General features: G+C 43.9%; 1 protein-coding gene across 1 annotated transcript; it reads left to right on the top strand.

The window, feature by feature from the left end:
* LOC103355381 (calcium-activated potassium channel subunit alpha-1-like) lies at nt 1–27,624 on the top strand (the record flags this gene model as incomplete). Its single annotated transcript, XM_008279158.1, has 17 exons — nt 1–70; nt 234–389; nt 613–722; nt 2,072–2,140; nt 2,627–2,713; nt 4,658–4,734; nt 9,976–10,008; nt 13,240–13,333; nt 18,275–18,398; nt 18,771–18,995; nt 20,263–20,455; nt 21,392–21,505; nt 21,725–21,817; nt 22,770–22,900; nt 23,694–23,888; nt 25,119–25,237; nt 25,337–27,624. Coding segments are annotated over 17 exons (2,128 nt in total), but the record flags the coding sequence as incomplete, so codon positions are not given.
* Between the last annotated feature and the right edge of the window lie 291 nt (nt 27,625–27,915).

Here is a 27,915-nt window from a genome sequence, read left to right as displayed (position 1 = left end):
GGTGATATCGATCAAGAACTACCATCCGAAGATCCGGATAATCACACAGATGCTGCAGTACCACAATAAGGTGAGTATTTATGGAGCACTGAGGGTTCAGTCATCTAACTGCTCTGCTTCAACATTTAGTATCGACGTTTATGCCTGCGTTAGTTTGAACTGATGTCCTGTGGGGTTGAAGGATTGTATCGTCTGCCTCACTTTGTACCATCTTGTGTTTTTCTCCCTCTCAGGCCCACCTTCTGAACATCCCAAGCTGGAACTGGAAGGAGGGAGACGACGCCATTTGCCTTGCAGAGCTGAAGCTCGGGTTCATCGCCCAGAGCTGCCTGGCTCAGGGCCTCTCCACCATGCTGGCCAACCTCTTCTCCATGAGGTCCTTCATCAAGGTAGCTAAGACGTGTCCATCTGTGCTCACTGGATTAAACTCAGAAGTAAAGTTGGCCGTAACCAAAGTCTGAATAGATAATAGAGATGGTCCCAGATGAGGCCTGTGTGCAGCGTCTGGTCAGTGGGCAGAGACGAACCTGACAAACACCTCACTGAACTTCAATTACTTTGGGGGTTTTTTGTGTGTTTTTGTAAAGTTATGAGCTCGTCTGTTTGTCGCAGATCGAGGAGGACACGTGGCAGAAGTATTACCTGGAAGGAGTAGCCAACGAGATGTACACGGAGTATCTGTCCAGTGCCTTTGTGGGTTTGTCCTTCCCAGTCATTTGTGAGTAAGTACACGGAAACTTCTTTTGCATTTCCTGGATGCAGGTCTCATGTCAGAACAACTGAACTGTTTCCTTGAAAAAGCAGTTTAACCCTTTCAACACTCAGTAAATGTTTATTCCTTTACACTTCAACACTCAGGATCTTTGGCTTGAAATACCCCTCAGATATGGTTCTGATTCATCACTCATACATTCTTCAGCAGACTTCACATCATTACACATCTGGTATCAATCAAAAGTAGACAAGTAATATCTGCTATTGTACTCTGGTCATGTACATACAGGTGTGAAAAGGTACACTTCATAATTACCAGGGATATATGCAAACAATCATCAGTTCTTATCTACTGAGACGTCAGCCAAAGTCTGTAATTAGTTAATTTTGTTCGCTTATAAACATTTCGGACACAAGGAAGTGAAAATCCCGTTTTCTGGAGATTTCTGGGGTCAAACGACGTCATTTTACTTCATTTGCATAATTTATTTCATGACTGAATCTCTTGTTCACATGCGGGGATTCCCACTGATAGCCAATCAGAATGAAGGTAACAGAAAGTCGCCATACACTAGATCCGATATACCGGAGCCGCTGTACCGGGCTGCAGGGTTGAACAGGAGTCCTAATGCCAGCCCGGTATAGCGGCTATACTGTTGAAAGGCTTAATCCTGTGAACCCTGAAACACCCTGGTGGCTTTCAACAGCATCTTTTTATCTTTTTTTAAAAACAGCAAAACAACATTATTTATCAGGACCAGAACCTGTAAAAACAGGAACCATCTGACCATCTTTAACCCAGTTATAAACTCCAGTGTTGCATCAGCATCACTTTATTCCACGTTAACCGTTTGCACCACATTCTGTGAAAACTTCTGCGTTCTTTGCCGTGACTGGAGCACAACCAACAGATGTGTGAAAGTACAGGGCTCTCATTGGTCCAGGACAGTTTTGTTTTTAAATTATTCTTTTTAGCCACAATCCAAAAGCAACGTCTCATTTCACTGAATTATAATTTAGCAAATTTTTATTTATTATTACTTTTTCGAGTTTCTAGTTATTTGAGTGACTTTAATGAATTTGCCTTTTCTTTAATAGGAGGGGATGAATAGATCTGAGAATGATAGGAGACAAGTATGACAGAAAGTTAAACATGTGAGCAGCTGTTGGCGCTGTGTGGCCTCCGTACTTTCATTAACTTCCAATATCTCATATTTAAATATTCACCTTAAGTGTCCATCATACGATCTGAACCTCTGGGTTAAGGAAAGCGGCGCTTGGAGCTAAGACGATTTTCTGAAAACTACAAATATTTAGCGTGCGTGAGGCCTAATTAGGTTGTTGTTCTGTGTTGCAGACTCTGCTACGTGAAGCTCAAGCTGCTGCTGATCGCTATAGAGTACAAGTCTGATCAAAGGGAAAGCAGGTAAGTGGAGACGCTCACCGAGTCATTAATATTCATGTATGCAAAAACTTTAATGCGCAGGTGTGTTCGCTGTCAGTGTTGGCTTTCAGTGATGAAGCTGCTTTGAATCAGCGTTCCTGTTTGACTGCAAACACAAGCGCTTTACAAAATGTGCTAAATTGGCGTCTAAATTGGTTCATTCACCAACATTACAGAGCCGCGTGATAGCATCCTGACAAATTAATGTGGAAGGTGGCTGTTGGTGTCTTTAAGCGCAGCAGCAGCAGCAGCTTTGTTTTAGTGGTTCCTCTAATGCACTGATGCTCGTTTGAACCCTCTGAAGTGTCACCGCTATCTCCTTTCATCAACTTAATTTAATAAACTCAAGCTATCCTGCCAAATGAGTTGTGAAAACTAATCCTGGTGGTGTGCGCCGCTGCTGGTGATTAGTGCAAAGCCTTGCAAACTCTGTGATGTAACTTTGGGCTGGTCTACAAATCCTCGCAGCACCCTGATCAACCCTGGAAACCACGTGAAAATGCAGGAGGGGACCCTGGGCTTCTTCATCGCCAGCGACGCCAAAGAAGTGAAGAGGTAATGAACGAGACCTGAGATCAGACCGTGTCGTATAGCATCTCTGTCCACATCATCTCAGTTGAGCTGTAATATGTGAAAAAAATGACAAAAGTTAAGTTAATAAGCTCCATAAGATGTAAACCGCTCTTAGCAGGGCTACAGTCGTTCTGTCTTCCCACAGTGTTGGACACGTGTTGGATTTCCCCAACATGCTGCGTTTCATTAAAACCAATAAATGTTCGTCTAGATTGTCTGAAGTGCAGCTCAGGAGTGAAGCTTCATGGTTTATAGCTTCAGTCATGTCTAACAGTCACAGTGGACTCAGTGCAGATGAACTCAAACACATCATGCTGCTGCTATTTTTTATTTTTTTTTCTGCTTGATGCAAAAAGAAAACTCACACAGTCACATTCTCCACGACTAATCCACACAGGAGCTCTGTCTAATAGGAGATAGTTTACTTCATTTAAGAATTCTGGTACACTGAGTTGTGTTTGTTTGTTTGTTTGTTTTCCTTTATTTACAAGCCACTGAGGTTGTTGACCTGCATGTGCAGCAACATGGAACCAGAGAAAAACACTGAAAAGGAAGATTTGATCACAAAAACAAACATGACGTCAGCTCTACGGCTGCAACATGAACGAAATATTAGGTTCCATCTTTGGCTTCTCACAATTAGACAAACATGAGTGGCAGCGATGCTGGCGTTCAAAGCACTTGGTATCAGCTTGGGTGAATCTGACATCAGGACAATCGTTTTCCCTCTAATTAAAGTCTGTAATTATTGGTCAACAGTCTGCTGAGTTAGTGTCTTACATGGACGACTAAACTGTATATCAGCTGTCAGCACCTGAGGCCCACTGGTTCAGGTTTATTCACATGTTGCCCCGAGGAGGTGCACTGGATGTAGAGGAATGTTATTAAAGGTCTTGTTCTGATGTAGGTTTGTGCATCAGTAGGAATTTAACACAACATGGAAATGTTTATAGTTTAGAGTCATAAAAGTGCAGTAAAAGTATTTTGTCTCTCACGTCAGTAAATAGTTTTAATAAACAGGTTAACAGTGATCCTAGTATTGATTAAAGTAACGATGATTATCATTTTGGCCGTAATTATAGTCAGTCATATGGAAGTATTTCTGCTCCCTAAAGGGTGACATTGACTAAAAACAGACCCTCTGTTGGCGCAACGCGAGCGCTTTTTCTGTGGGCATTTAAATCAGCAGCATAAAGCTCTGCATGACGAGTGCAAAACCACGTCTGAATGTCATCCAAAGCAAAAAAAACAATATTTCAGAAGCCTTTAGTGGTGTTACACCGTATGAGTAACTGAAAAATAAATCTCACTGTGAAGGGAATGTTCAGTCTCCTACCAAACCGCCTCAATCATCCCAGAATCATTAAGTCTGTCCAAGTAACATCGTACTTTGGTTTTCTGCTTCCTGTATTTTTTCACATCACATTAGACAGAATATTGCTGAAAAGCAAAATATCACAATGTCCGCTTCTCCCAATATTCTGCAGCCCCCATGAGGAGGTGTGTTGGGTTAATTTGGTGGGTCGAGCCACTTTATATAGCTTCAACATGTCGCTGGTTGTTGCTGGTGACGCCACAGACGGAGGCGTAGGCTGTGGTGCTTGCTAGGACTGATGTAGCTGAGGAGGAACGTTAGCCGGTTTCCTGTATCTGCTTGTGTAAGGTTAATGTTCAAAGACAGACTGAAGGTACAAGCGGTCAGGGTTGGAGGATGACGTCACCCGTCAGAGGACTCGGTGGATTTGTGGTGGCACATCCTGAAATGACCTGAACAAAGCTTCAGTGAACATTAGAACTGAGCTTCTACAGGAACGCCCACTCTTTGCTCAACTTTTGGCACGTTTTCACTTCATGTCAGCTCCTTAGATACGAGCTGTAAACGAGTCATCCTGCGGTAAACGGGACTCTTTGTTTTTCCCTCCACAGGGCGCTGTTTTACTGTAAGGCCTGTCACGATGACATCACCGATCCCAAAAGGATAAAGAAATGTGGATGCAAGAAATGTAAGTGATTACACGTAAACACGTTGTCCAAGTCGGTTTGCCCTCATTAGTATTCCTGCACAGGCTGAAGTGCAGCAGCTCTGAGCTGGCGTTAGCGTGGCGGCGTGATGGTGTATTTACATGACCTACATAGCCATGTGTCCAGACCACTTAGTTCCTGCATTAATTATTCACTTCAGGAAACCTTGTAATTTGTGCATGAAGAAAGGTCGTCGGATTTTCTCTCTGCGGCCAAAACAAACTGTGGAGCTCCAAGTTTCCCTCATTGAGCCACATATCTGGATTCCTGAATGACATGAATACCTGCCCTCATTCACGGGTCACTTCACCCAAATTACCAGAACACAGCTTCCCAGCGGTCTCATCAGGCAGATAGTTTGGGTTTTATATGCTGAGACTTTGAGATATTTCTGCCTTTTTTTTTTTTTCTTTTGGGTGAACTGATTTAACAAATATTCCTTTTTTTTTTTTACATTTCCTTTTGGGTTGCTGAGGTAGATGCTACTAATGGAAAAGGACTAGACACAGAGAGAGTAGCGTGTGATTCCCACCTGTTATAAATACACAGAGCAGTGAGAAGCTAATTAACACGTCTAAGAACGTCTGACTTTAGTCTACATTTTGTTTGTGGATGTTTGCTGTACTGTCTGTTGTATACCAGCTCACCGTTACAGCTCGTTGATTAACAGGATTCAGACGGACTGTTAGCACCACCAGTACCTGGATCATGGATCATGTCTTTATGGATTTTGTGCTGCTTTGTTGTTCTTCCACTTAAAGTCTCACTGTGACCGCTGTAGCTAACACCTAACTTTGACATGTGATGTATTCTTTTCCTGCTGCTTGGGATCTTGGCACACTATTCTTAAAAACTCACTCACAGTGATATATTGTGAGTAACGTGGATTTGTTTCCCCTCAGCCTGCTCCTGCACCCCTGACTGAAGCGACCTGTTTGAATGCACTGTAAATGTTGCATGTCCACTGGTTGATGCTGCCTGGATCCCTCCCTGCTGTCTTGTGCACGTCGCTTTTAAAGTTTAAAACATTCCAAAAAAAAAGACCAGCAATAACAATTTTTTGGTGGGAATAGTTCAATACCTGAAACATTTATTGTTTTTTTAATGTGAAAAATCTGGTTTATTATTGCAGTATAGCAAAAAGAGCATCAAACTTTCATTCATTCATGCCTGACTCTGCTGTAATTCTCCAAACCACCACCAGATGTCCCCGCTGTCCTTTCACAAACACAACATCCCCACAAGAAGAGCGCTTCAGAAAGCCAGAGATGAGAAACGAAGGGAAATCTCTCATTTTAACCGTGTTGTTGAAAGGAATAAATCATTTGACGTATAAACTAAAATGATGTAACTCACAGAGACGACTGCGGAGCTTCTTCCAGAACGTCTGTGGAGAAATAGAGCAGAATAGAGAAATATCTGAGTTATGACAAATGAATTTATGCTCCTATGTAGCGGCACACAAGTTTTCTTACTGCGTCCTTTCTGGATGTAGGTTTATCTAGAAGCTTCTAGAAGTTGCTTCATCTTGTCCTAGAGTTTTAATTCGCAGCTGCAAATATGAATATTGAAGTCGAGACTCTACAGAAACACTAAATTTGAGATTTTGGGATATTTGGCCTTCATAACGTGTCCTCTGTGTTGGAAAGAAAACATCCAAACTCCTCCTTTGGTTGTTTATTTTCCTACACGTGTTTATTTGTGCCTGTAGATTCCAGTTATAACACATATCTATACAAATCAAAACCAGTTTTTACTCGTCCTTTCTTTCCTCATCGACACAAATCTCCACTTTAGCAGCGTTTACATACGTCAGACTCTCCAGCTTTACTCCCATCTGAAGGTTTCTACAGTGAGGTTTGTTCATATATCATCCATAGCCTGATTCATAGATCATTTTATTCATAAAACACACAGTAAAAACCTTTTTTTAAGGCTGTTGGCTGTATTGTCTGGTTGGTGGAGTGATAAAAACAAACAAAACAACTCTGACTTTAGCATGAAAACAAAAAGCATCTGGCTTCATCCACTGTTCAGATGTCTGGTCTGGAATTTCATGCAACATTTTAAATACACATGACCTCATTTGCATATTCAAACACAGCTTTTTGTTAGAACCTTAATATTAAAAGTCTTTGCCTTAATGTAAATAACCAACCAGAGAAGTGTCATGGTGATATCTGTTAGGTACATGTGACCCTGTTGACCTGCAGCGTCTCCCTTTATGAGTTTAACATTAAATAACATGTCCTCTGATCTCATATGTTTCCTTGAGGTGATGTTTAGGTGAGGGGAAGGGGTGAAGCCAGGAAGTCATGAGATAAGATGCCATCTCCCACACTAGTCCCAGAATCGACCCAAAAAAAAAACAGATCCAAACTGTTAATCTGACATGTGCACGCTGTCCTGGCGTAGTCTATCTTGTGCATCCCCAGCAGCAGCAGCCTTCCTCTCTGCCCTGTCTTCCTTTGTCCACTCTTCCTCCAGAGCGACCCTCCACATTAACCTGCTCTTCCTCTCCTCTCGTCTGAACCCATGACTGTAGCCAAGACGCCCGTCTACAAGACAATGAGCCTGGCATGTTGTTTTGATTGCGGCCGCTCAGAGCGCGGCTGCTCTTGCATGCCGGTTAATGTGCGTTGTAACACGGACTCCCCTCATCGGGACATCCCACTCTCTGCTGTCTCTGTTAATGATTGCTCAGCCACTTTACGTGCCTGTAAGTTGTCGCCATGACATGTGCTCCTCAGTGTCTGTAACATGCACCGTCCTCCAGCTTGTGTGCTGTGTAGCTCTAGCAGCTGTGTCGTCACCGTCATGGGTGTAGATGTGGCTTTGTCGTTCTGGCTTTATGATTTCCAGTCAGCTGGTGCTCTGCCCTCTCTGTCGCTACTGTTGGAGGTGACTTCTGGCTGTCGTGAAGCATGCTGGTTCACTGTGTTGCTGGTGTTTTGTCAAGAGAATGTGAATTCAAATGGACCTGTGGTTTGAATCAGATCACTGATGCTAAATTTGTGTGAGAAGTGATTCTCCCTCCAGTGACACATTTACAAGAAATTACAGCTGGAGCCATGAACAATGTACAGATGTGCATCCCGGCAGCAAACCTCACGATGCACACGCAAACTTGGAGATAATAGAGAGTTTATGTGCATTTCCTCAAAGGGTTAGCTCTGATAGCAGCGTACCAACACTATAATGATGTCACTGGAGAGGGTAACTTCAGCTTTTCAGGAATAACTCAAATAACATCCACTTAATTCAAACATTGTACTAGTGTGCCCTGCAGAAATGGGTGAACAGGATAGGATCTGAGGTGGTTGTAAGTGTGCATGCCATTGACAACTGATATATTTTAAAGAAAGGAAGAAAGAAAGAAAGAAAGAAAATGGTCTGAAGAGGACCTGAGGGGATTTTCAGAAGATTGCATTATATATTGAGGTTAATGAGCTGGTTTTATTAAATTAAGATCAAAAGCTGGAACAAGCACTGGAGGTAAAATCTCCAACACATTCAGGAGACAAACCAGTGGCCCGTTTGTTGGAGCAGCTCTGGGATGTAATTTTGAGCTGCGAGAGATTTTGCTTCATAATGCTGATTGAATTGTAGAGTAACAGGAGCAGAATACGACGCGATGGAGACGGACTGTGAGAGGAATAAAGTGGAACAGAGCTGGCTTGTATCGGGTTTTAGTGAATTAACTTGAACTGAATTGAGCTGCGTATGAATTCTTAATTCAAGTGTGATTTCCCTCTTAAAGCCAGAGGGCATGTTAAATTGCACTGATGTATCGCAGAAGACATGAAGAATGTGTCTGGGCTTGTACGCCGTTGATACAATTTGCTGGAAAACATTGTCGACTGTCATACATTTTTAGCGAACGTCTCTTGATCAAAGGCTGCTCTGTGTGTAGTTGAGCATCTCTGGGCGTTTCCACTCCTCAACATGTCTTCCAGCGCCGTGTGCTGTGAGCGCCGCCCGGCTAGCTAAGCCTGAGCAGAGCTCCGGAGTCGCTGTCGACACGGTGCGGGAGACGCGCGCGGCGAGGCCTTATACGGCCTGACATGGAAATTATGTTTGCATTTTCATTTTTGGAGTGCTACCGGTTGTCATGAAACTCAGCCTGACAGTTCCTAACCACCAGGCAGCCCAGTGCCCCCGCCCCTCTCCTCCCCTCTCGTTGTGGGACAGATGCTAGCCTGTTAGTCCTGTGACTCTGCTCGCGCCCTCCGATTGCAGGCGACAGATGCCAGGACCAGCAAGGTCCCTGTTTGAACATTGCTGTCACTGTCCTGCCTTAAGCTCAATGCGTGACCTTTATTGTAAGCAAGGGGTTGAAATAAGTTACTAATGAGCATGTGTGGGACTCACGGCTCCAAAAAGTGACTCACACAAAGTTCCATGCATGGATGCGAGTTGTCTCCGGCAGGGCAGAGGAATGGGAAAAGGCTTTCAGAAAAGACAAGGAAAAATAAACACTATAGACAATAACGTGTTGTACGTCTGCGTACCTCTGAGTGAGCGTTAGTGCAGGTCTGCGTCGTGAACACGGGGGATTCTCCTTCGAGTCTAAACCGTCTTTTTAATTGTAGATGCTGAAGTGAAACCACATTATGATGACTGTGTGCATTACAGTCAGGACCTGCGTCACCATAAAATACAGTCATTTAACTCTGCTGAATGTATGGTTTACCCTAAAAGAGAGAAAAAATGAGCCGTCGATTAGCTGATTAGTTCATTAAAAAAGCAACTGTTTTGATTTTCAGACAAGTTTCAGCTTTACAAGATATTTAAAGTTTAAACTGTAATCTGCATTTTCTGACATTTTACCAACAAACTGATAAACTGAGATGATAAACTGTAGCTTAATCAAACATGAAAATAAATTTAATCTCCCAAATTTACCTCGATGTGAACCAAGACGTGCAAAACAACCAAACCAGTGCTCATCGAACCACCTCAGCAGGTGACCGCCGTTCCTGCGACTCTGACAGCGATCCACTGGTTAAGCTAACCGACCGCATTGTTCCTAACTGACCTGTGCTTTATTTCTCATCGCCATGTCGTCCATGTTGTCTTCAAGGCACGTCTCGATTTGTTTTTTTTTTTTTTCCAAGTGCCTTAAAGAGAAATCCTTCAGTTCACAGTTGTCATTTATAATTTGCTTTTCATTGCAACCTGTTCTCCCTGTAACCTCTCATCCGTCTCTGCATTTTTCTCAGCTAAAAATAGCTATAATGGATATATCAAATCAAGTAAGTTTTGATTTCCATTCTCTCTCTCTTGTCTCTAACCCTTCCACCTGAGCCGTCTCTAACCTGCTGTGTGTCAGCGTCCAGCCTATCATCATCCATCACCGGGCTTCACATGCAAAGGAAGCTGTTCCTGAGCTGTTCTCTTTGTGCTGGGTATCAGTTACAGCTCGGCAGTAGATGGTGCTGCTGCTTCACTGTGAGTGTCGATGAATTAAATCAGCGTTAAAAATTAAACCCAAACTTTGTAGCATCAAACGTGAAGAACTGACCTGATGGTTGGTCAGTCCTCCTCCCAGCCTTGGAGCGGCGTGGACCTCGTAGGCTGTCCATTTTAACAGGACGTGTGATCGGCAGCAGATCTGCCACGTTGGGTTGTCCTGGAGAAGTGCTGTGCATGTTTGACACGGGCCAGATGAATAGTGGAGGTTTGGAGCAGGGAGGATAATCTGCTAGACAGCTGACTGTTGAAATAATCATCTCTCTTCTCCACTTTTAGCTCCAAGACATTTTTTTTTTAACTTAAGGAAAACACGCCTCTTTGCTCTGTTTTATCTTCACCAGTCTTACCTCCCATCATATCGCTCGTAGGGATGCTGAATTCGTTCCTCCCTCATCAGCAGCAATCTGCACACGGCGGCTCGTGGCTGCTAATCCACGTTGTCACCTCCTTGTTCCTGTGGCATAACAATTGCTGAAACACCTGAAAGCATATTTATTAATTCATGTTTACTATTAATATCAAAGCAAATGTCAAATCGAACATTTCATTGGCGGCTATACGAAGTGGTTAAGTGGTGTTAAATAAAAATGAGCGTTTTTTAATTATTCAGCCATTAGCATTCTTGTGCCAGAAAGAATTACCCCCAAAACCTGTGATTGTCCTTTAATTATGATAAGAGTCACAAGATGTTTTATTAACACACACACTGCAGGTCTTATTGAAGTCAGCTCACATCAGATCCTGTCTTGTGTTTAACTTGAAGAATTTAAAGGGTTTGTTCACTCAAATCACAAAGCAGCCTTTTTTTTATTTTCCCCTTCTGCTGTCTGAACATTCACATTACTTCAGTTTTATTAAAATAAATTAAAAAAATAAAGTCTCTGAGAAATCCACTTAATACAATAGAGGTGAATTAAATTATGTTTGTGTTCCCACAGCTAAATAAATAAATAAATAAATACGTAAATAATTAGGAATAATGAAAAACAACATTTATCTCCAGAAAGCAGGATTTTCTACAGATCACGCTGCAGACCGTCGTCATCGGGCTGTTTGTTCAGTAGGAAGTAGTTCCACGGTGCAGCCGGAGGATTATCAGAGCAACTGTTTCACACAGATTGCTGTTGGGTTTGTGTGACGCTGTGAGCAGCACAAATACGTTTTATTCACCGTCATTGTATTTGGATGGAGACAGAAATGTAGAACGGCCATCTTCAACCTCTGCACTCGACACCAGAGCGACCACGATGGCTGGAGACCTACAGAGCAAAGGGAACATGTTGTTTTGTGATTTGTTTGAGCTGAGACTTTAGAGAAGTCTTGCATTGTGCAGCTGCTGATTGTGACCCTTCTCCATTCAGCCGTAGACGACAGCCCCCTAATCCAGCCCTCAACTTATCAGTACAAGTCAGCTAAAGCCAACCACCACTCGGCCGGTGAGGTCTGTAGGGGCGTCGCTGCCGCTGTGTCGGTCCCTTTGGTAAACAACCGCAAGGGAAGCCTGCTGCCCCCCGCCGAGCCCTCCGCTCTGAGGCTGAGCTTCACGGGCTCCAGGGACCTGGCCCAGGTAGGCCGGCTACCAGGGCTGGCAGAAGAGGCCAGCCGGCTCCAGCGGGCGCGTAGCCTGCCGGTGAAATACAGATACCACCCCAGTCACTCCAATAACGCCACACTCAGTCAGAAGCAGTGTAAGGGCCACCTCCCCCGCTCCCCCTACCCTCGGCGTGTTTGGCAGGCCTGAACTCAACAACAGCACAACCAAAGCATGTGCTTGCCAGTCTGGAGTGGTTGCATGTGTAGCATTCCTTACTAATGACCTAGTGTGTGCAGCTGTCAGCTGTGAAACATTAAATATTGAACAGGCCGAGCAAGATGTGAAGGGCCAGTGTGTTGGAGCATCCCTCTCCACTGGAAGCACCCTGTACTTCAACATTTTCCATTATGGTGTCAGCCTTAGATATTCCAACAGAAATCACGCGTTCATCTGCAGACGAGCGTGATCTTTGGGATCAGCTCTTGCAGATGTTTTGTAAAAACCCCAAACAGCCGAGCGTTCCCTAAACCATCAGCTAAAAGACACTGGAGCGTGTTTTCCGTGACCTGTAACAAGCTGTTCCCATTGAGCGATGGCTGTTAAAGCGCTATTAGCGAAACACTCGTCTTGCTGCTCGTGTTTATTTTACCAGCGACTGCCACAGAGCACAGTTGTTTTCTTCAGCTGTGATATTAGCTTGTGAAAATATTTGCCTGATTACTTTACTCCGGGGTAAAACTTATAATTCCTTCCATATGAAGCTCGCTGTAGTTTGTGGAAGTGATAAAGACGATGTCCGAGGGGCGTCTCAGCTGTACATAAATCACTCGGGCACGAGGACCAACCTAATTACACGAGCCAGAGGCGCCACTCCCAACATGAAGAAAGACCAGAAATCCTGGATTCAGGACTGGCACGAAAGCAGCCTTATTTTGTAGCGCTGGATGCTTGATATTTATAGGTTATTACCTTAATTAAATGGGAATGAAAGTGATTAGTATGACCAACAGAGACGCGATCCAAGTCTAGGTGGAGGGATTATAAAAATGAAAGTGTTCTCGCAGCCCTAGAGCGACATTATCTGAATAATAAAACTGTTGACAAGTGGATTACAGCAGTTCTCTGGATTAGTGAATAAAAAAAACCTCACAGTTTAGCAATTGGCATGATGGTTGATGATGGCACTACTGCATGTTTGCATCTCCACACACAACCATGCAAATGTTGTGCTAACGTTTCCTGTCTGCATTATGCAAACGTTGGACTGTTTCCTGCTACTCACTAGTTAGCGTGTCCTGTCCACTCCATCTTGTTCACCCGACCTCTCTCCTCTCTGTCTCTGTGTGCGTCCTATCTCTTTGAATTCACTGACCTCAGATCGTGCTGTGTCGTTGTTTTGCCGTCACTGATGTGTGGAGTGTTTGGTTTGTTCTCTGATCATCTTCCTCTGAGCTCACAGCGCTGCATTGTGTTGCAGTTGAAGAGGACCAACAGTCGGTGCTGTCGCCCAAAAAAAAGCAGCGTAACGGAGGTATGAGGAACTCTCCAAACTCCTCACCCAAGATCCTGAGGTAGGTGGCCTGAAGCTCCCGCTGTGTCTGTTTAATGTGACTTTTCTTCATCTTTTAAATTCATATGAACCAAAGAGGATACCACAGAACACACATACAGTCCCAGAGGAGAGTCTGGCAGAACTGTCTGACGTGTTTGTTGTTATTCAGTCGTCGAATTTCTTTAACAACTACATTAGAAAAAACTGTCAAGACAATCAGTTGCTTAATGACACAACCGGTGGTCACACAGCAGCGTTAGCAGGAGTTTAACTCTGTGTTTGCAGCCACTGGATGAATCTAAGAGTCGGACTGCTTTCAGCTGTATGTTAACGGAAACATCACAATGAAAATACTGGAACAGCAAAATACTCATTTAGTTCATCAGACCAGCTCCCTGCATCACCTGAACGAACCGCTAAAGCTGTGGGCCATGAAAACCTGAACATAAGCTACGATGTGTGGATCCACAGACTCAGATGGTAGCTGAGCAGCTTCTTCCACGTTACACATGGTGATTCAATGCACAAAATATTGATTAATGCAGCTTTAAGCATCCTTGAAATTAAACAAATCAGTCCCTGCTCGCATGCTGCTGCTGCTGTAGGAGGAAATCCCTCCATTGGTTGGACTCACCAGACCTTTATGGATCCACATCTGCACGGCAACATAAACGAGTAAAGGAAAGAAATACTGAAAGGTTTCAGCTACAGAGAAGACCACGTTGACCAGGAACAGGTGTTCTGTCAGCAGCGTTTTGCAGTTATTGCTGCAACACGAGGCAAAACAACGAATGAGTTTGATTATTTAAATGAGCACCACGACGCTCTGTATGATGAGTGCAAAGTCTAATAAGAAGCTAAAAACTATTGGGGATGTTTCTGCCAGAGTTTTTCTGGCTTTTTTAAAAATGATTTTCTGTTTTTCATCCCTCACAAAATCACCCAAATCACTACAGAATTCCTTCCAAACACTTATTTAATTAATCTGGTGAAAAGTCCTCAGAAAAAAATATCGAAACGTTTTTCAAGATCATGCAGCTCTAATGGAGAACATCTTAAAGCACATTTCTGTGCTCCTGTTTTCACAGAAAACAGGTCAGACTTGCAGAAGAGCTCCATGCCACGAGGTTTCATGTGACACCCACAGACTGCAGCTCTTAAACAGGCCTGGCACTAATGACAGCACCAGGCAGTCAGAGAGGCTCTAAAGGATGGATAGCCCAGGGCTATTCATCTATTGTCGGATCCCTCTGAGGTCTTTTCAGCACGTAAGGCCACAGATGATATGTATCATCACAATGAAAGGCGAATTCAAATGCTACCTTGCTTTTATCTTGTCTCGTAAAATTAAATCGGCGCTCATTGATCTTGACTGGAGATAACGCTGTTATTCAACAAGAAGCCATTACTGGGACGATAATCGTAATCGTCATTGTCATTAAGTGCCATGTTATAAGAAAGCCAGGCAACAGGAAGGAGCTGCAGCTGGATGTATACAAAGTGGAACCGTACAGATGAAATGAAACCAACACTGACGGATGACTTTATGCTGCCTTTGCTAACATGGCTGCTGCTTGTTTAACATTTAGGAAATCAAACCGAAAAATATCCGTATCGTTGTTTAATACGATCAGATAAAGTCCAGATCAGCATCAAGTTATAGAAATGACTTAGTATTATAACTAGAAGTGTTTCTATGCATAGATTAGCTTTGATCCGTGGCCTCTGGTTTTCAGGTGGGCGTTTGCCCTTGTTTGATTCGGTTCAAAGTGGTGTTAAAGTTGAATCGCTCCGGGTTATTTCCACACTCCTGGGTAACAAAACCAGGCTTTTCCAATGCTATAGCCATCAGCTAAATATTAACCAACCAAATCAATCCATCTACTCGCCATGCTAATGCACTGCAATACAGGTGGATGCGTTATTTCCTGCAGCGTCTGCTGCCTACACGCTGGAGAAGGATTCGCTGCCCCGCTAGCCTCGGGGATACTTCATCGCAACAAGCCAAGAAAAAAACATCTGGGTGTATACTATATCAAATGTGTTTTTACAGGACCTGCGGCCTCGAGGCCTTTGTAAATAAGTAATGATCAACAGATTGGCTGTGGGTTTTGAAGAGCAAGCCTTTGTCAGTTTGCATGATGGGAGGGTTTTCAGAGGCGCTGCCTGCCCTCAGTGCTGGTGTTACAGTAAACTAGTGCAGTGATGCTGAAGTAGAAGATCTACATAATGTGCATGCCTGCCTTCTACTTTACGTCTCTCTCAGCTGTCATTACGCTGCTCTAGAAGACACCTGGCCTTATGTTTTGCGGTCATGATGTGTGAAGTCTTGTCAGACGTGTCATCATAAAACTAAAGTCGTGAATTACGCTGCTGATCAGTTTGAATCTTTACAAGTACGCTGAAATGACACTCGCAGACGCCTCTGCACTGTGTAATGAAACCAAGCGCACAAAAGAAGAAAGCAATCACATGTTTCCAGGAGACAGTTCCGCTTCCAGTTCCAGCAAACTAACACGTCCTGTCTGCAACTTAGCAATGACGACCTCACTGAAATTAACACCATTTCCACAGGCTCCTTGATGGGTCATAAGACACATCTAACTGCGGGATGTCATAACGCGTTTGGTCACATCGCAGCGCCGTGACATACACGTCATGTCTGCTACAGCACTGCTGAGGCAATTGGCAGTGCAGGGTAGTGACAGGCCGTCATGGCTGACAGTGAGCGATAGCTATCCTGGCAGAGCTCTGCCTCACCAGTCATCTCCACAAGGACAAACCGAAGTGACAGCGGCTCCACTGAGTGAGTGCTGAAACATTTGACTTTTGATGAAATATTTAGCCAAGGTGTAAAACCACTAAATGCTGACACTCCTATAAGAACTTGTATTTAACTCTTCATGATAAAGAATGCAGCATGTATATATAGAACATATAGAACAATGCTGTCTAATGCTGTACAGGCTAAGCTATGATTTTATGAGTGATGAATCCATTTTAATGTAATAAATTCTCACTTCTTCGGAGCTCTGAGCTGTTGGTCAGACAAAACAGAGTTAAGAAACACTTCTTGGATATTTTGATGAGCATTTCTGACATTTTAGATGATTAAATAATCAATAAATCCCTGAACCGTTCAGTCAATACTGAAAAAGGTCACAAAACCACCAAACTTAATTTGTCATGTGTCTGATCTGGAAGATATTTTATTGTCAGCATATGACGGAGAAACTCATCTCATGCGACGCCTCATCGTTACTTAAAATCCCACAAAAATGAAGGAGTTCAGAGTTTCTTTGTTCTATCTGTTGTTCAGATAAGTTCTGTACTTTTAAAGACAACTTACAGACTCTGATGAGCAGAACCACGACTGTGTCTTTTCAAATTAACACTGCACCAACAGACTGGTGTCTGAGAGGCAGAAAGTGGCACAAAAGACATTTCCTTCTCCATCTACTGCTCGACTTGAACAGCGTCCCGGTCTTGCCTTGGGATATATGAGCCCACAGGCAGGTTTTTCGGCTACAGTCTCTTCCAGCCCGAGGGATGGTAGTTTCAGCTGACACCTTCATGCATACTTAACATGTTACTTATGGTAGCATTCTTTTAAAGCACTCCCATGGATTAAAGAGATGCTGCTCTTTTGGGGAGAAGCCTTGAAGTATTTAAAAGGTTTTGGACAGAGACAGAAGGTTGCTGTCTGGGTTTGCAGATGACGACGTCTTTAACAGTGATCTGAATGTGACAAAGTCAGTTTGGTGCAGAGGGGATGGTGTCGGGCAGCACACGAGCTCTGTGGCGACCTCGGCCACCAGTGGCTGCTGGTCTCATGCACTGGTTGGCCAGTTCACGTTTTTCTGTTCATGGTTATAACAGACGTGACGAGCAGATGAAGGGGAGACTTTGGAATCTGAACAATGGGAGTCATTGAACATTTCTGTGCTCTGACATTTGTTATAATTAAATTGTGTTATTTTACTAAATTGTTTTGCCAAATAATGAATCTGAACAAATTGTAAAAGAACAAAATGTGGCTTTTATCATATGTCAGGTTTAACATTAGAACCCCACATATTATAATAATGCTCTCTGTATAGATCACACATTTTTGATTATTGTAATATTGCTAATAAAAAACAAACATCATCAGAGTGACATCGATAACGTTTTGTATGAACATTCTGCTGAAGGATAAAGAGGTCAGATTAATTATACGGTTTTCATATGTACAAATTTAAATTTATTTGTTTGCAAATTAAAGGTCATTGCATATTCCTATTGAGAGGGGCTGGATTATACGACTTCTTTGTGGTGCCACGATTATCTTGTACTGGTACATCTCACTGAACCCAACAGATCATGTCAGTCCGACCAGATCGAGCGTGGTCCAACCGCAGCTACTCATGTTAGGAGACCGCTTCGGTGGCCGGTGTTCTGCAGGTTGATGCTCGGGGAAATTAGTTTATGTACTTGTGGTGGTCTGTTTAAACATTCATACCCTTCACTTTGGAAAGCAAATATGGTTGGGCAAATTCCTGAAATATTTAAAGTCTGGTCTGTTAAAGCTTTTACCACGCAGCGCACTACGTCAAAAGCTGTATGCAGTAAGGGGGCGTAATTGCATCTCCGTGCTCATGCCAATCAGCGCAGTGTGTTGCTGCCATCTCCTTCCGCCTGGCTGCTGCTGCTGATGTCACTCCACTTGATGACATGGCAGTTTTGTTGGCATTTCTGCAGATGGTCTCTGACAGGAATAAGCAAAGAGAGGAGGGAGGAGGGGAAAAGGCAAATTTTTTGGAGTACATGCGACTTATTTGGAGATTCCCAAATAAAACGATGATCTATGTATGAATGTTTGGGTGTTGTTGTAATGTTGAAATGCAGTTAATTTCATCCACGGTTACAGAGTCTGACGCTGTTCTTTCATTCCCTCCATCCCGTCGTTCTGTTTGATTAGACACGACCCGCTCCTCATCCCCGGCAACGAGCAGATTGAGAGCATGGACGAGAACGTAAAGAAATACGACTCCACGGGGATGTTTCACTGGTGCCCGTCCAAAGACATCGAGAAGGTCATCTTGGTGGGTCCTGCTCCTTCGCTCGGCACACGTCATTTGTCCCTGACACGCTTCCCCCCGGTGACAGATGTGTCATGTCACAGAGCGCCATCAGAGGCTGACAGGGCACTTAAACACTCTGTAATGAGGTGTTTGACATGTCATTTGCTATAAGGAGGCCCTGTACATAGAACATTTCTTGTACTAATACATATGCCATTTTTCAAATTACTCTCATCGTCTACTGCAGTCATGAGCTGTTTGATATATTTCACAGGGAGGGCTGGCTGACTGGAAAAAGGAGAAAGCACTAACATTTTCAAGAACAGCACATTCGGGCCAAACTCCTGTCATAAACACATTTTTTTTTTTTATCCCTTTCTCTCTCTGTTTCAGACCCGCAGCGAGGCGGCCATGACGGTTCTGAGCGGTCATGTGGTCGTGTGCATATTTGGCGACGTGAAATCGGCCTTGATTGGTCTCCGTAACTTCGTGATGCCCCTGAGAGCGAGCAACTTCCACTACCACGAGCTGAAGCACATCGTGTTCGTCGGTTCCCTCGAGTATCTGAAGCGGGAATGGGAAACTCTTCATAACTTCCCAAAAGTCTCCATTCTGCCAGTGAGTAAAGAAAAACACTTAAAATGACTTTTATCTGCTGCTCATTCACAGTGATACACATAACAGGCCTTTTTTAACCAATATGTAGACAAACTAGCATATTTCACATCTGCAAGCTGTTAATTGTGCATTAAAATGCTCTCACTAAACAAATTCTACATTTTTTATGCTCAAAATCCTGCAAAGATGCTTAATTTAATCTGAACTGTATCCCCTCTGGTTTAGACCCGGTTCTAAACGGGCTGTTTCAGCGCCTGAAGCTTTTCATGAGGCTGAGTCGCTTCTATCCACAACAACAAACATGAAGGAGTGTTTGAGAGCAGGGCTTCGTTCACGTCTAACTTTCTGTCTGCACAATCATTTCTCTTGGAAATATCGTAGAACTCACAGCACTGCTTTTGTTTTCAGCTCGTGTGGGGAGTTTGTCAGACGATGGTGCTCCTATAAAATCATTTTGCTGCAGAGCGGCATCCTGAAAACAGCATTAAAGTGACTACAGCCAACCTGCCGTCTGCATGGGCTGCATTTCAGTCACTGTCACAGACTTGTTTGTTGTCTGGCAACAGAAAAATATAACTGTTTAAATGAGATCAGCTTTCTTTGGAACTCAGCTGTGAGCACAGAGGGCAGGAGAGAAGGAACGAACACATTTAGATTTCTCTGAAGCACCTCAAGTGAAAACACAGGAACCCAATCGGGCCTTATTCACTGTTTCCATCATTCTGGGTTGTCCCTCAGTGTTTGTGCTTCCACAGAGCTCTGACCTGTGGTCATGCGAGCAAAGCTAATGGTAACTTTAGCCACGTTAGCAGCACAACGTGCTAACACTAACACTTAGTTCCTCAGATGCTGGAAGTGCAGTAACGCTGCTGTGTTCAGGCTTGCAGCCAACAACGGCATATTTGATGTGTTTTGCTTGTGGCTGAGGCATTTTAGAGTTAGCAGAAGCAGGACTATGCAGATTGGTTCCTCAGTTCTTACTTACCAACATTCTGACCAGCTGGTAAAGACGAGGGGAGATCAGACATGTCGGTAGTCAGCACTGTCAGATTCTCACAGCTTTTATTGGAGACCTCAAAGTTTTTAAAATATACAGTAGGCTACACACGAAAAAACTAGATTTTAAACATATGAAACCTTACAGTGTCTTTTAGCCAAAACAAGCTAGTAGCCTCCAAACACAGGTCCCGGGTTTTAGAACATTTTGATTCATCTCTTGCGTCGCGTAGGTGAGATAACATATTCTCTCCTTAACGTCTTCTCAAAGGGCACGCCGTTGAGTCGGGCAGATCTGAGGGCTGTCAACATCAACCTCTGCGACATGTGTGTCATCCTGTCAGCCAATCAGAACAATATTGACGACGCATCACTGCAGGACAAAGAATGCATCTTGGCGTCGCTCAACATCAAATCCATGCAGTTTGACGACAGCATTGGGGTCTTGCAGGCTAATTCTCAAGGTAAGGAGCGCCCTATCATAGTTCAGTGCACCGCCTGCGAGGGACAGGGCGCTGGCACAGAGAATATTCTTCACTGGGTGCTGCCTGGCTGACCCGGTGTCACTGCGGTTGACAGTAAACCCTACTGACTATTCCTCAGGTTACTGTAACAACTGGTTTCTTCACAAACCTAATTGGTGGCAACAAGCACAGCGTCGACACAAAAGCCTCACCTGGCCTGTACGCTTTCATTTTTTTAGTATCACTGCAAAAATAACATGCTGTGTGTGGATAATTTATACGCATCATATATATAATTTATTAATATCGCATGTTACAGCTCTCTAAGTGTCACCTGAAGCACTCACTTAGGTTCAGATGCTCTTCAATAATGGTCATTGGTTAGTATTGAGAGAAATGCTTTTAGAAACCTCTTGACCTGAGGAAAGAGGAAAAAAAACAACTCGCTGCCAATTTCATTATTCCTCTAATACATGTATGACCTCGCGTTTGCCTGAGTCAGCAGTAAGTGATGGATGTCACAACACGGCCTATGTATAATACATACAGCATCACTGATTTAATGTGCTTACTTGTCAGTCTGAGGAAAGCAACGAATGTCAAGTCAATTTGAATTCAATCTTGCGTCACTTATTTTCTATTTCATGGCTCTGTACTGTACATGCTGTTTTTTTTGCATGTGTGTGTAAAAGGTTTCCGTGCACACACACAATCAGAGGGAAACAAAATGAGCAGCATGTCACATTTATTATATATAGACCAATATTAGTGCTTGTCAAGAATACAGTAACGTTGCACTCAGCAACTTTAGCCTTACCGGTGGCCTGGGGACGGAGCAAACAGCCCGCCGTGCTGGTTCTGCTGATGGTAACCTCTGATGCAGTATTGGATATCGCATTAACAAATGTGCTTTATGTTGCTTTCGTGTCCGTTCAGGCTTCACACCACCAGGGATGGACAGATCTTCTCCTGAGAACAGCCCGGTCCATGGATTAGTCAGGCAGACTTCTGTCACCACTGGAGCCAACATTCCCATCATAACGGAGCTCGGTACGGCCGCCGCCGTGTGCTTCTGTCACATGATTGATATACTAGCTCTACTGTTGCATGACTTTTTCAGTTAAGTAGTTGTAAACAGATCTGAAAACACAATTTCTGCAATTAGAGGCTTGTCAGCGCTTGATTAAAGTACTAAAAGTGGAGTTTTTTATCTTTTGTTGTCCCTTGTTGACATGTACCAGTAACTGTTTTTCCTCAACACTTGTCTAGCACCATTAGCAAAGCCAGGCAAAAAAGTGCCTGTGATTTCATTCAGTCAGGATAAAAGCAGTGGGACCAGCATACAAATGATAACTGAGCTGGGTAAGAAGTGCCTCTGTCCTGTACTGCAGTGTTGTAACTGCTGCTGCCTCCATATCAGCTTTCTTTTGATTTCTCTTGCTGCACAAGAGGCTCAGTCCATTCCCATGGCATCACTTTGAGCACATTTTACCCTTGGTTCTGGTTGAAATTGCCTGTCTTGTTTTTACCCCTTATCTCAAAGCAAAATTTCTCCCTTTTATTTTTCTAAGAATTACAGGGCCTTTGATCCCTCAGAAGTCCTTGTGGCTGTTTTCATAGCATCTTCTGTCGGATCACATTCTCTGGCCCGTACCCTTCTTTCATCTCCGCGCTGTCGATATGACTGACGTTTATTTCTGTCCTCACAGAAGTAGCAGTTCTCCAACTAAATTTTACATCATTACTTTCTTCCAGCTACCGCATGTGTTTTTGTGCTCAAAGACATCTTCACAGAAGGTTCTGGGGCGATGAGATACTTTCATTTGACTTGACATGCAAGTACAAGTAATTGGAAGCTCTGTCTTGGATTTACAAGACAAACAATGGCATATTGGTGTTACTGATATTGACCTCAGGAGGACTTTAAAGCGAGGCCTGGAACTTTGACAATATGCATGGTGTCATGAGTGTGCATGAATGGCCTGGATATGGAATGTGGCTGAATACAAATACCAGTTCATCAGCTCCCTAAAAGAAACTATAATCATGTCCAAATTTGAAACTGACCAATTAAGGAGAACGTGTCGAGCTACACACAGATTTCTGATACAGTCCATATCTGCAGCTACTGACTGTTGTGCACAACCACTGAGCTTCTGTGTCCTCCTCTTCACTTCACCTGAATGAGGTGTTTGCCTGAGCCATGCTTGTGCAAATCAGAAACTATTCCATGAGGTCTGGTTCTGGTATGTGCAGAACCAAGCAGAACTTAACAACTAATGAACTGTACATTGTTGCCCCCCCTTCCCCATAGTGAATGACTCAAACGTTCAGTTTCTGGACCAAGACGATGACGACGACCCGGATACGGAGCTGTACCTCACTCAGCCCTTCGCCTGTGGGACGGCGTTCGCAGTCAGCGTGCTGGATTCCTTAATGAGTGCAGTAAGTCGGGATCAATTCAGCGACACATCTGTAGATATGATGAAGTTTTTTTTTCGTGCGGTGACATAAGATCTGTCAGTGATCTGAAAAAGGCAAAGAAACCGTATGTTGTGATATCAGGAGAGACCACTGAATACCTCCAGTGCACGGCAAAGAAAAAAAAAGCAGGCAGGCACTCTCTGCTCCCGTTAAAACAATAAATGACAAGACTGGAACTTGTACGAGGTATGATGGCTTCATTTGTCTGCCTTTCAGTCTGAGTGAGGTTAGAACAAAGCTGCCTTCAAGTGTGCTCCAGTGTAGACAAAGGTAATGCTACCTAATGGACAGCCCTCATCCATCATCTTAGTCAATAGTGCTGTCAGCAGCCAAGGGAGATGTCACTGTGCTGTACAAGCAGGGGGAGACAAGAGACTGCAGTGCAAAGAAGAGGGCAGATATTTGCCCTTGTTATATCAGCAGAGCAGTCGCTGGAAGGAATTAGAAAGATAACGCTGAGAGAAGTGCATCTTCAGGTTTAATGTGTGGTTTTTAAAGCTGATTGTCATATTTATCTGAATAAATGCCTGGACAGCGTGGGCATGGATTCCCGGGTCTGTTGCTCTGACGGGGGTGAAAGTAACCTGCAGTAGCTGGATCCTCCTGTCTGTTCACTCGCTGTGCAGAGCGATGTGACGCGACAGAGCGGGCTTAGATAGCACCGCTCAGCCCGGCCGACACGTTGAGAAGCTTCAGTTGTGACTTTGGTGGCGTTTGCTTAAGGATTCATCCCCCTCTAACTTCATCCCTTCAGACATACTTCAATGACAATATCCTCACCTTGATCCGGACGCTGGTAACAGGCGGGGCGACACCGGAGCTGGAGGGGCTGCTGGCGGAGGAGAATGCATTACGAGGCGGCTACAGCACGCCACAGACCCTGGCGAACAGGGACAGGTGTCGCGTGGCACAGCTGGCCTTGTACGACGGGCCCTTCGCCGACCTTGGGGTAAGTACGTGGTCTTGTCACCCAGGGACTGAGGCCATCTTGGGCTGCTTGTGTTGCAGAAGCTGCCTTTAGTGAAAGGTTCAGACGAACAGAGATGGCAGATGAGCAACAGGAATCACATTCACTCATCTTTATACACTACAAGACATCAGATGGAGTTTATGGAAAGACTGCAGTCTGTATAACACAATGTTACCCCATTTAAAAAGGAAATAAGTCAGGAAAATGCTTTTTTTCCCCCCAATATCACCTTATAGGAATAAAATGCATTTTTTTATCATTTACATTGTGCGGCACACTTTGACACGTCCATCTAAGCACATATCAGAACTATTGTGAGCTGATTCCTGCTCAGCAAACATCTCTATAGCGACCACGCTGGTAATAAGCAAAGCACAAAATACAACCATGTCTTTGTAGAGCAAAGATAATAAGGCCCAGTCATGCCAGAAAGTGGCACAGCAACATTTATCTGATGCATCTTCACAAATTTGGCGCCATTAGAGACTTGGCGATCAAACGTCTCCTCATATGGCTACTTGGCTAGCTACTGTAACGGGCACGCTTACAGCTAAATGCTAGCAGGCCCGGACATGCCAGCTCCACTCACTCTGAGCTCCTCTCCCATCTCCTCTGGACTGAGCTCTTCATTCTCCCCTGGCAGTTGTTGTTCGGATTATACATAATTTCTTTTAATAAAGCGTTCTTTAAAAGGGGAAAAGGCTGTCCAGGCTTGCCAGTCCTCTTACTGGAGCTTGTTAGGTCAGTAATTGAAAACGAAGCGAACACAGTTTATTCCACCAACCAGCAGCTCTTCCCTCATAGCTGCTCAACTTGTGAAGCAGTTTGTACGCAGAGAGGAAAGTTAAATGAAACTAGATGGTACGACACAGATAATAAACGGCGATAGCTTCCTGGTGTCCAGTGTTTCCTTCATGATCAGTGTTGTCAAAGCCTCTGATTGGTTTCCACAGATTTGTGAGTAAAAACCTCAAAGTCTTTATAGTTACTTATAGGGTCATCTACGTTAATCACCATCTGGATCAGATAAGGACTCATTTTTGATGTTGTAGGTCGGTACAGGCAGACGGGTTACAAGGAAAAAGCAGGACTATGACGTGCAGCACAGGTCCCAAACTGTAGTCACCTTGTTTTACCATCATAGTCTAGCGCTGCTTCTAACAAAATACCAATGATGTCCTGCTCTGTGTTTTTGTTGCTGTCTTACAGGACGGTGGTTGCTATGGAGACCTGTTTTGTAAAGCCCTGAAAACATACAACATGCTGTGTTTTGGCATCTATCGGTTACGAGACGCACATCTCAACACACAAAGCCAGTGTACCAAACGGTGAGTCCTTTCATTCAGACGCTCCAAACTGGAATCTACAAAAAAAAAAAAACTGTCTGGAGTTACTTCTACCTCCCATCTGGTCCCTCTTCCCTGCAGGTACGTCATAACCAATCCACCGTATGCATTCGAGCTGGTGCCCTCGGACCTGATATTCTGCCTGATGCAGTTCGACCACAACGCCGGCCAGTCTCGGACCAGCCTCTCCCACTCCTCCCATTCGTCCCATTCGTCGAGCAAAAAGAGCTCCTCCGTCCACTCTATCCCAACCGCCAACCGCGCCAACCGCACGAAAAGCAGGGACTCGAGAGACAAACAAAAGTATGTGCCCCTCTAAAGCTCTCTGACTGTCTATGTCCGTGAACAGTGCCTGCCACCAGTGTTGTCCTGTGTGTCCGGACAGGCTGTAACACGTCTGCTTGTCGATGTGTGTATGTTCGTCCTGGATGTCTACGTGTCACTTGTATGTCTTATTTTGCATTTAGCAACACAGTGCAGTCCGGAGTGGTTTCCCCTCTAACAGGGCACACAGCACAGGTCACAGTGGGAAACCACCAGGAGCCCCACGGACTGAGCTTCACTTCGTTTCTGTCTGTTTTTTTTCCATTCTTGTACGTTTTGATGCCAAGAACGACGGTAATCTTTTACCAAGGTTGTGGATAATTCTATCATTCTTGAGTGTTGCGAAATTCCTATTTTTTTTAAAAGCCATTTTTGTCATGATGTCACGTTTATTTTTTGATTATGAATGTCGGATCCAGAAGTCCTGCTCTGCAGTTCAAACGACATCCTGAGTGAGTCGAGTGCACGTGTAGATGAAAACGTCTACAGATAGATCTGGACCAATTAAAGGTGGAGTAAGCCATTCCTCACAAAGTTTTGTTGATATCTGAACTCAACAGCCAAACAGATCCACCTTCAGACGCCTCGGCACCCAAGTTCACTGACAACAACATCTAGGCTAGTGGACCAGAAGAGAAACATCTCAGTCCTGTAGGCATAGAAGAGGATGATGGTTTACCAGCTGTCTGTGTTAACCAAGGTCTTCTCCATCAGGCTCTAACCCATAAAAGGAGGCGTGTGATGCATCATTTGACTCTTCCTCGACACAACATGGACCGATCGGGTGCCGCCCACATCAATCAAGAGGAATGAGTCGTTATAATGGAGAGCTATGTGGAATATTAGAAAGTTATTACAGCAAATAGTTCTGTTACTGCAGATAAGGCAGGAGACAAATGCAGGAAACGAGCCTTGCTGGCAAAGTAGGACCAAGCATATAAACATATTTATGCATTTTCTGCATCATCGACTGAATGCATGGAGGATCTGACGGCGACGCGACAGCTACGGTGCAGCTCAGTAGGTCTGCACATACAACACTTCCACTGACGATCTGTATTGCTAACCCTAAGCCAGTTGGCTCGCCTTCGAAACCCTAACCGTCGTCTCCTCTGTAGCAGGTTAGCTGTGTAGCATTAGTTACCATAGTGATCCAGCCAGGTTAATGGAAATCTGAAATCTCCGGCTTAAGACCTAACAGACCTTCTCACTTCAGAGTATAACACCTCTCCTGTCCACTTGGGATTCACAGGGTTGTTCTGTGAGCATATTCTATGTCTGTGCACAAGCATGAGCGCCTCCTGTTGCTGGTTGGCTGGAATAGCATCGTGTCTCTTTTCTTCTCCCAGATGTTTTTTTATTGCACACACTGAATGGATCCCTGGCAGATCGTTAGAGGTTTGATTAGAATGGCTTACTCTACCTTTAACTGCTGACCCTGGTTTAGTCCAAGTTTCACTGAGTATATTTTAAATAATGATTCATTTCAATTTTGATCCTAGAATTTTTTTTCTCCATCATTGTCACTCAAACAGTCGTGTTTGTTTCACTACAGTGTCCTTACCTGTACACACAGGCTCCTTACAGTGTGAGACGGGTCAGACATGTGGAGGATCGGCCTGGGAAGCAAACACAGTGTTGGTTTAGATGTGTGATATTGGCTAACACATTATACAACACAGCAAAGTAGGACCCCACAGAGAAAGAACTTGACTTGTGTTAATAGCGCCCCCTCTGTCGTGAAGCTCGCCGGTCTCTTTACGTCACAGCATTCCAGTTCTGCTCTGCTGAAACTTGCATTTGTCTCATTTTACATGAAACCTTATTGAACCTGAACTGCACTTTGAAATGACGTGTTTAAAGGTTCACACTGTGTCATGTTCATAAAAAGATTGCACATCGTGTCCTCTTAATGCCTTTTGATGTCCATTAGATGGTATACTTTATTTACATGTTATTTGACACCATCGAGTATTAATTATGTCAGAATATTTTGCAAGTAGGACCTGTTGCAGTCATTAATAAACTTTGCACCCAAATTATAACATACTTTGTCTTCACATGTGAATGGTACAGTTCAGTTGTATTCTACATGTGTTTAGTAAATGATTATTACCGTGTTATTACCACTTATTAGATTACCAGTAATTAGACTGGTATCAGAGACTGGATATACATTTTTACAATGTCCTGCAAACTGGCCTTCTGCATGCTGAGCGTCACGGTTCAATGGAGCAGACAGAACTACATCATCAGCAAAAGGTGGCGAGCTACGCCTGCAGTCACCAGATCTGACAGTCTGCCCTCTTTGGCTGCATGTATAGAGTCTCTGTTTT

This window comes from Stegastes partitus, unplaced genomic scaffold (genome assembly GCF_000690725.1).
Source record: "Stegastes partitus isolate 25-593 unplaced genomic scaffold, Stegastes_partitus-1.0.2 Scaffold145, whole genome shotgun sequence".
NCBI lineage: Eukaryota > Metazoa > Chordata > Actinopteri > Pomacentridae > Stegastes > Stegastes partitus.
The sequence above is the reverse complement of the archived record's forward strand: the minus strand, read 5'-3'. Positions and strand labels throughout refer to the sequence as shown.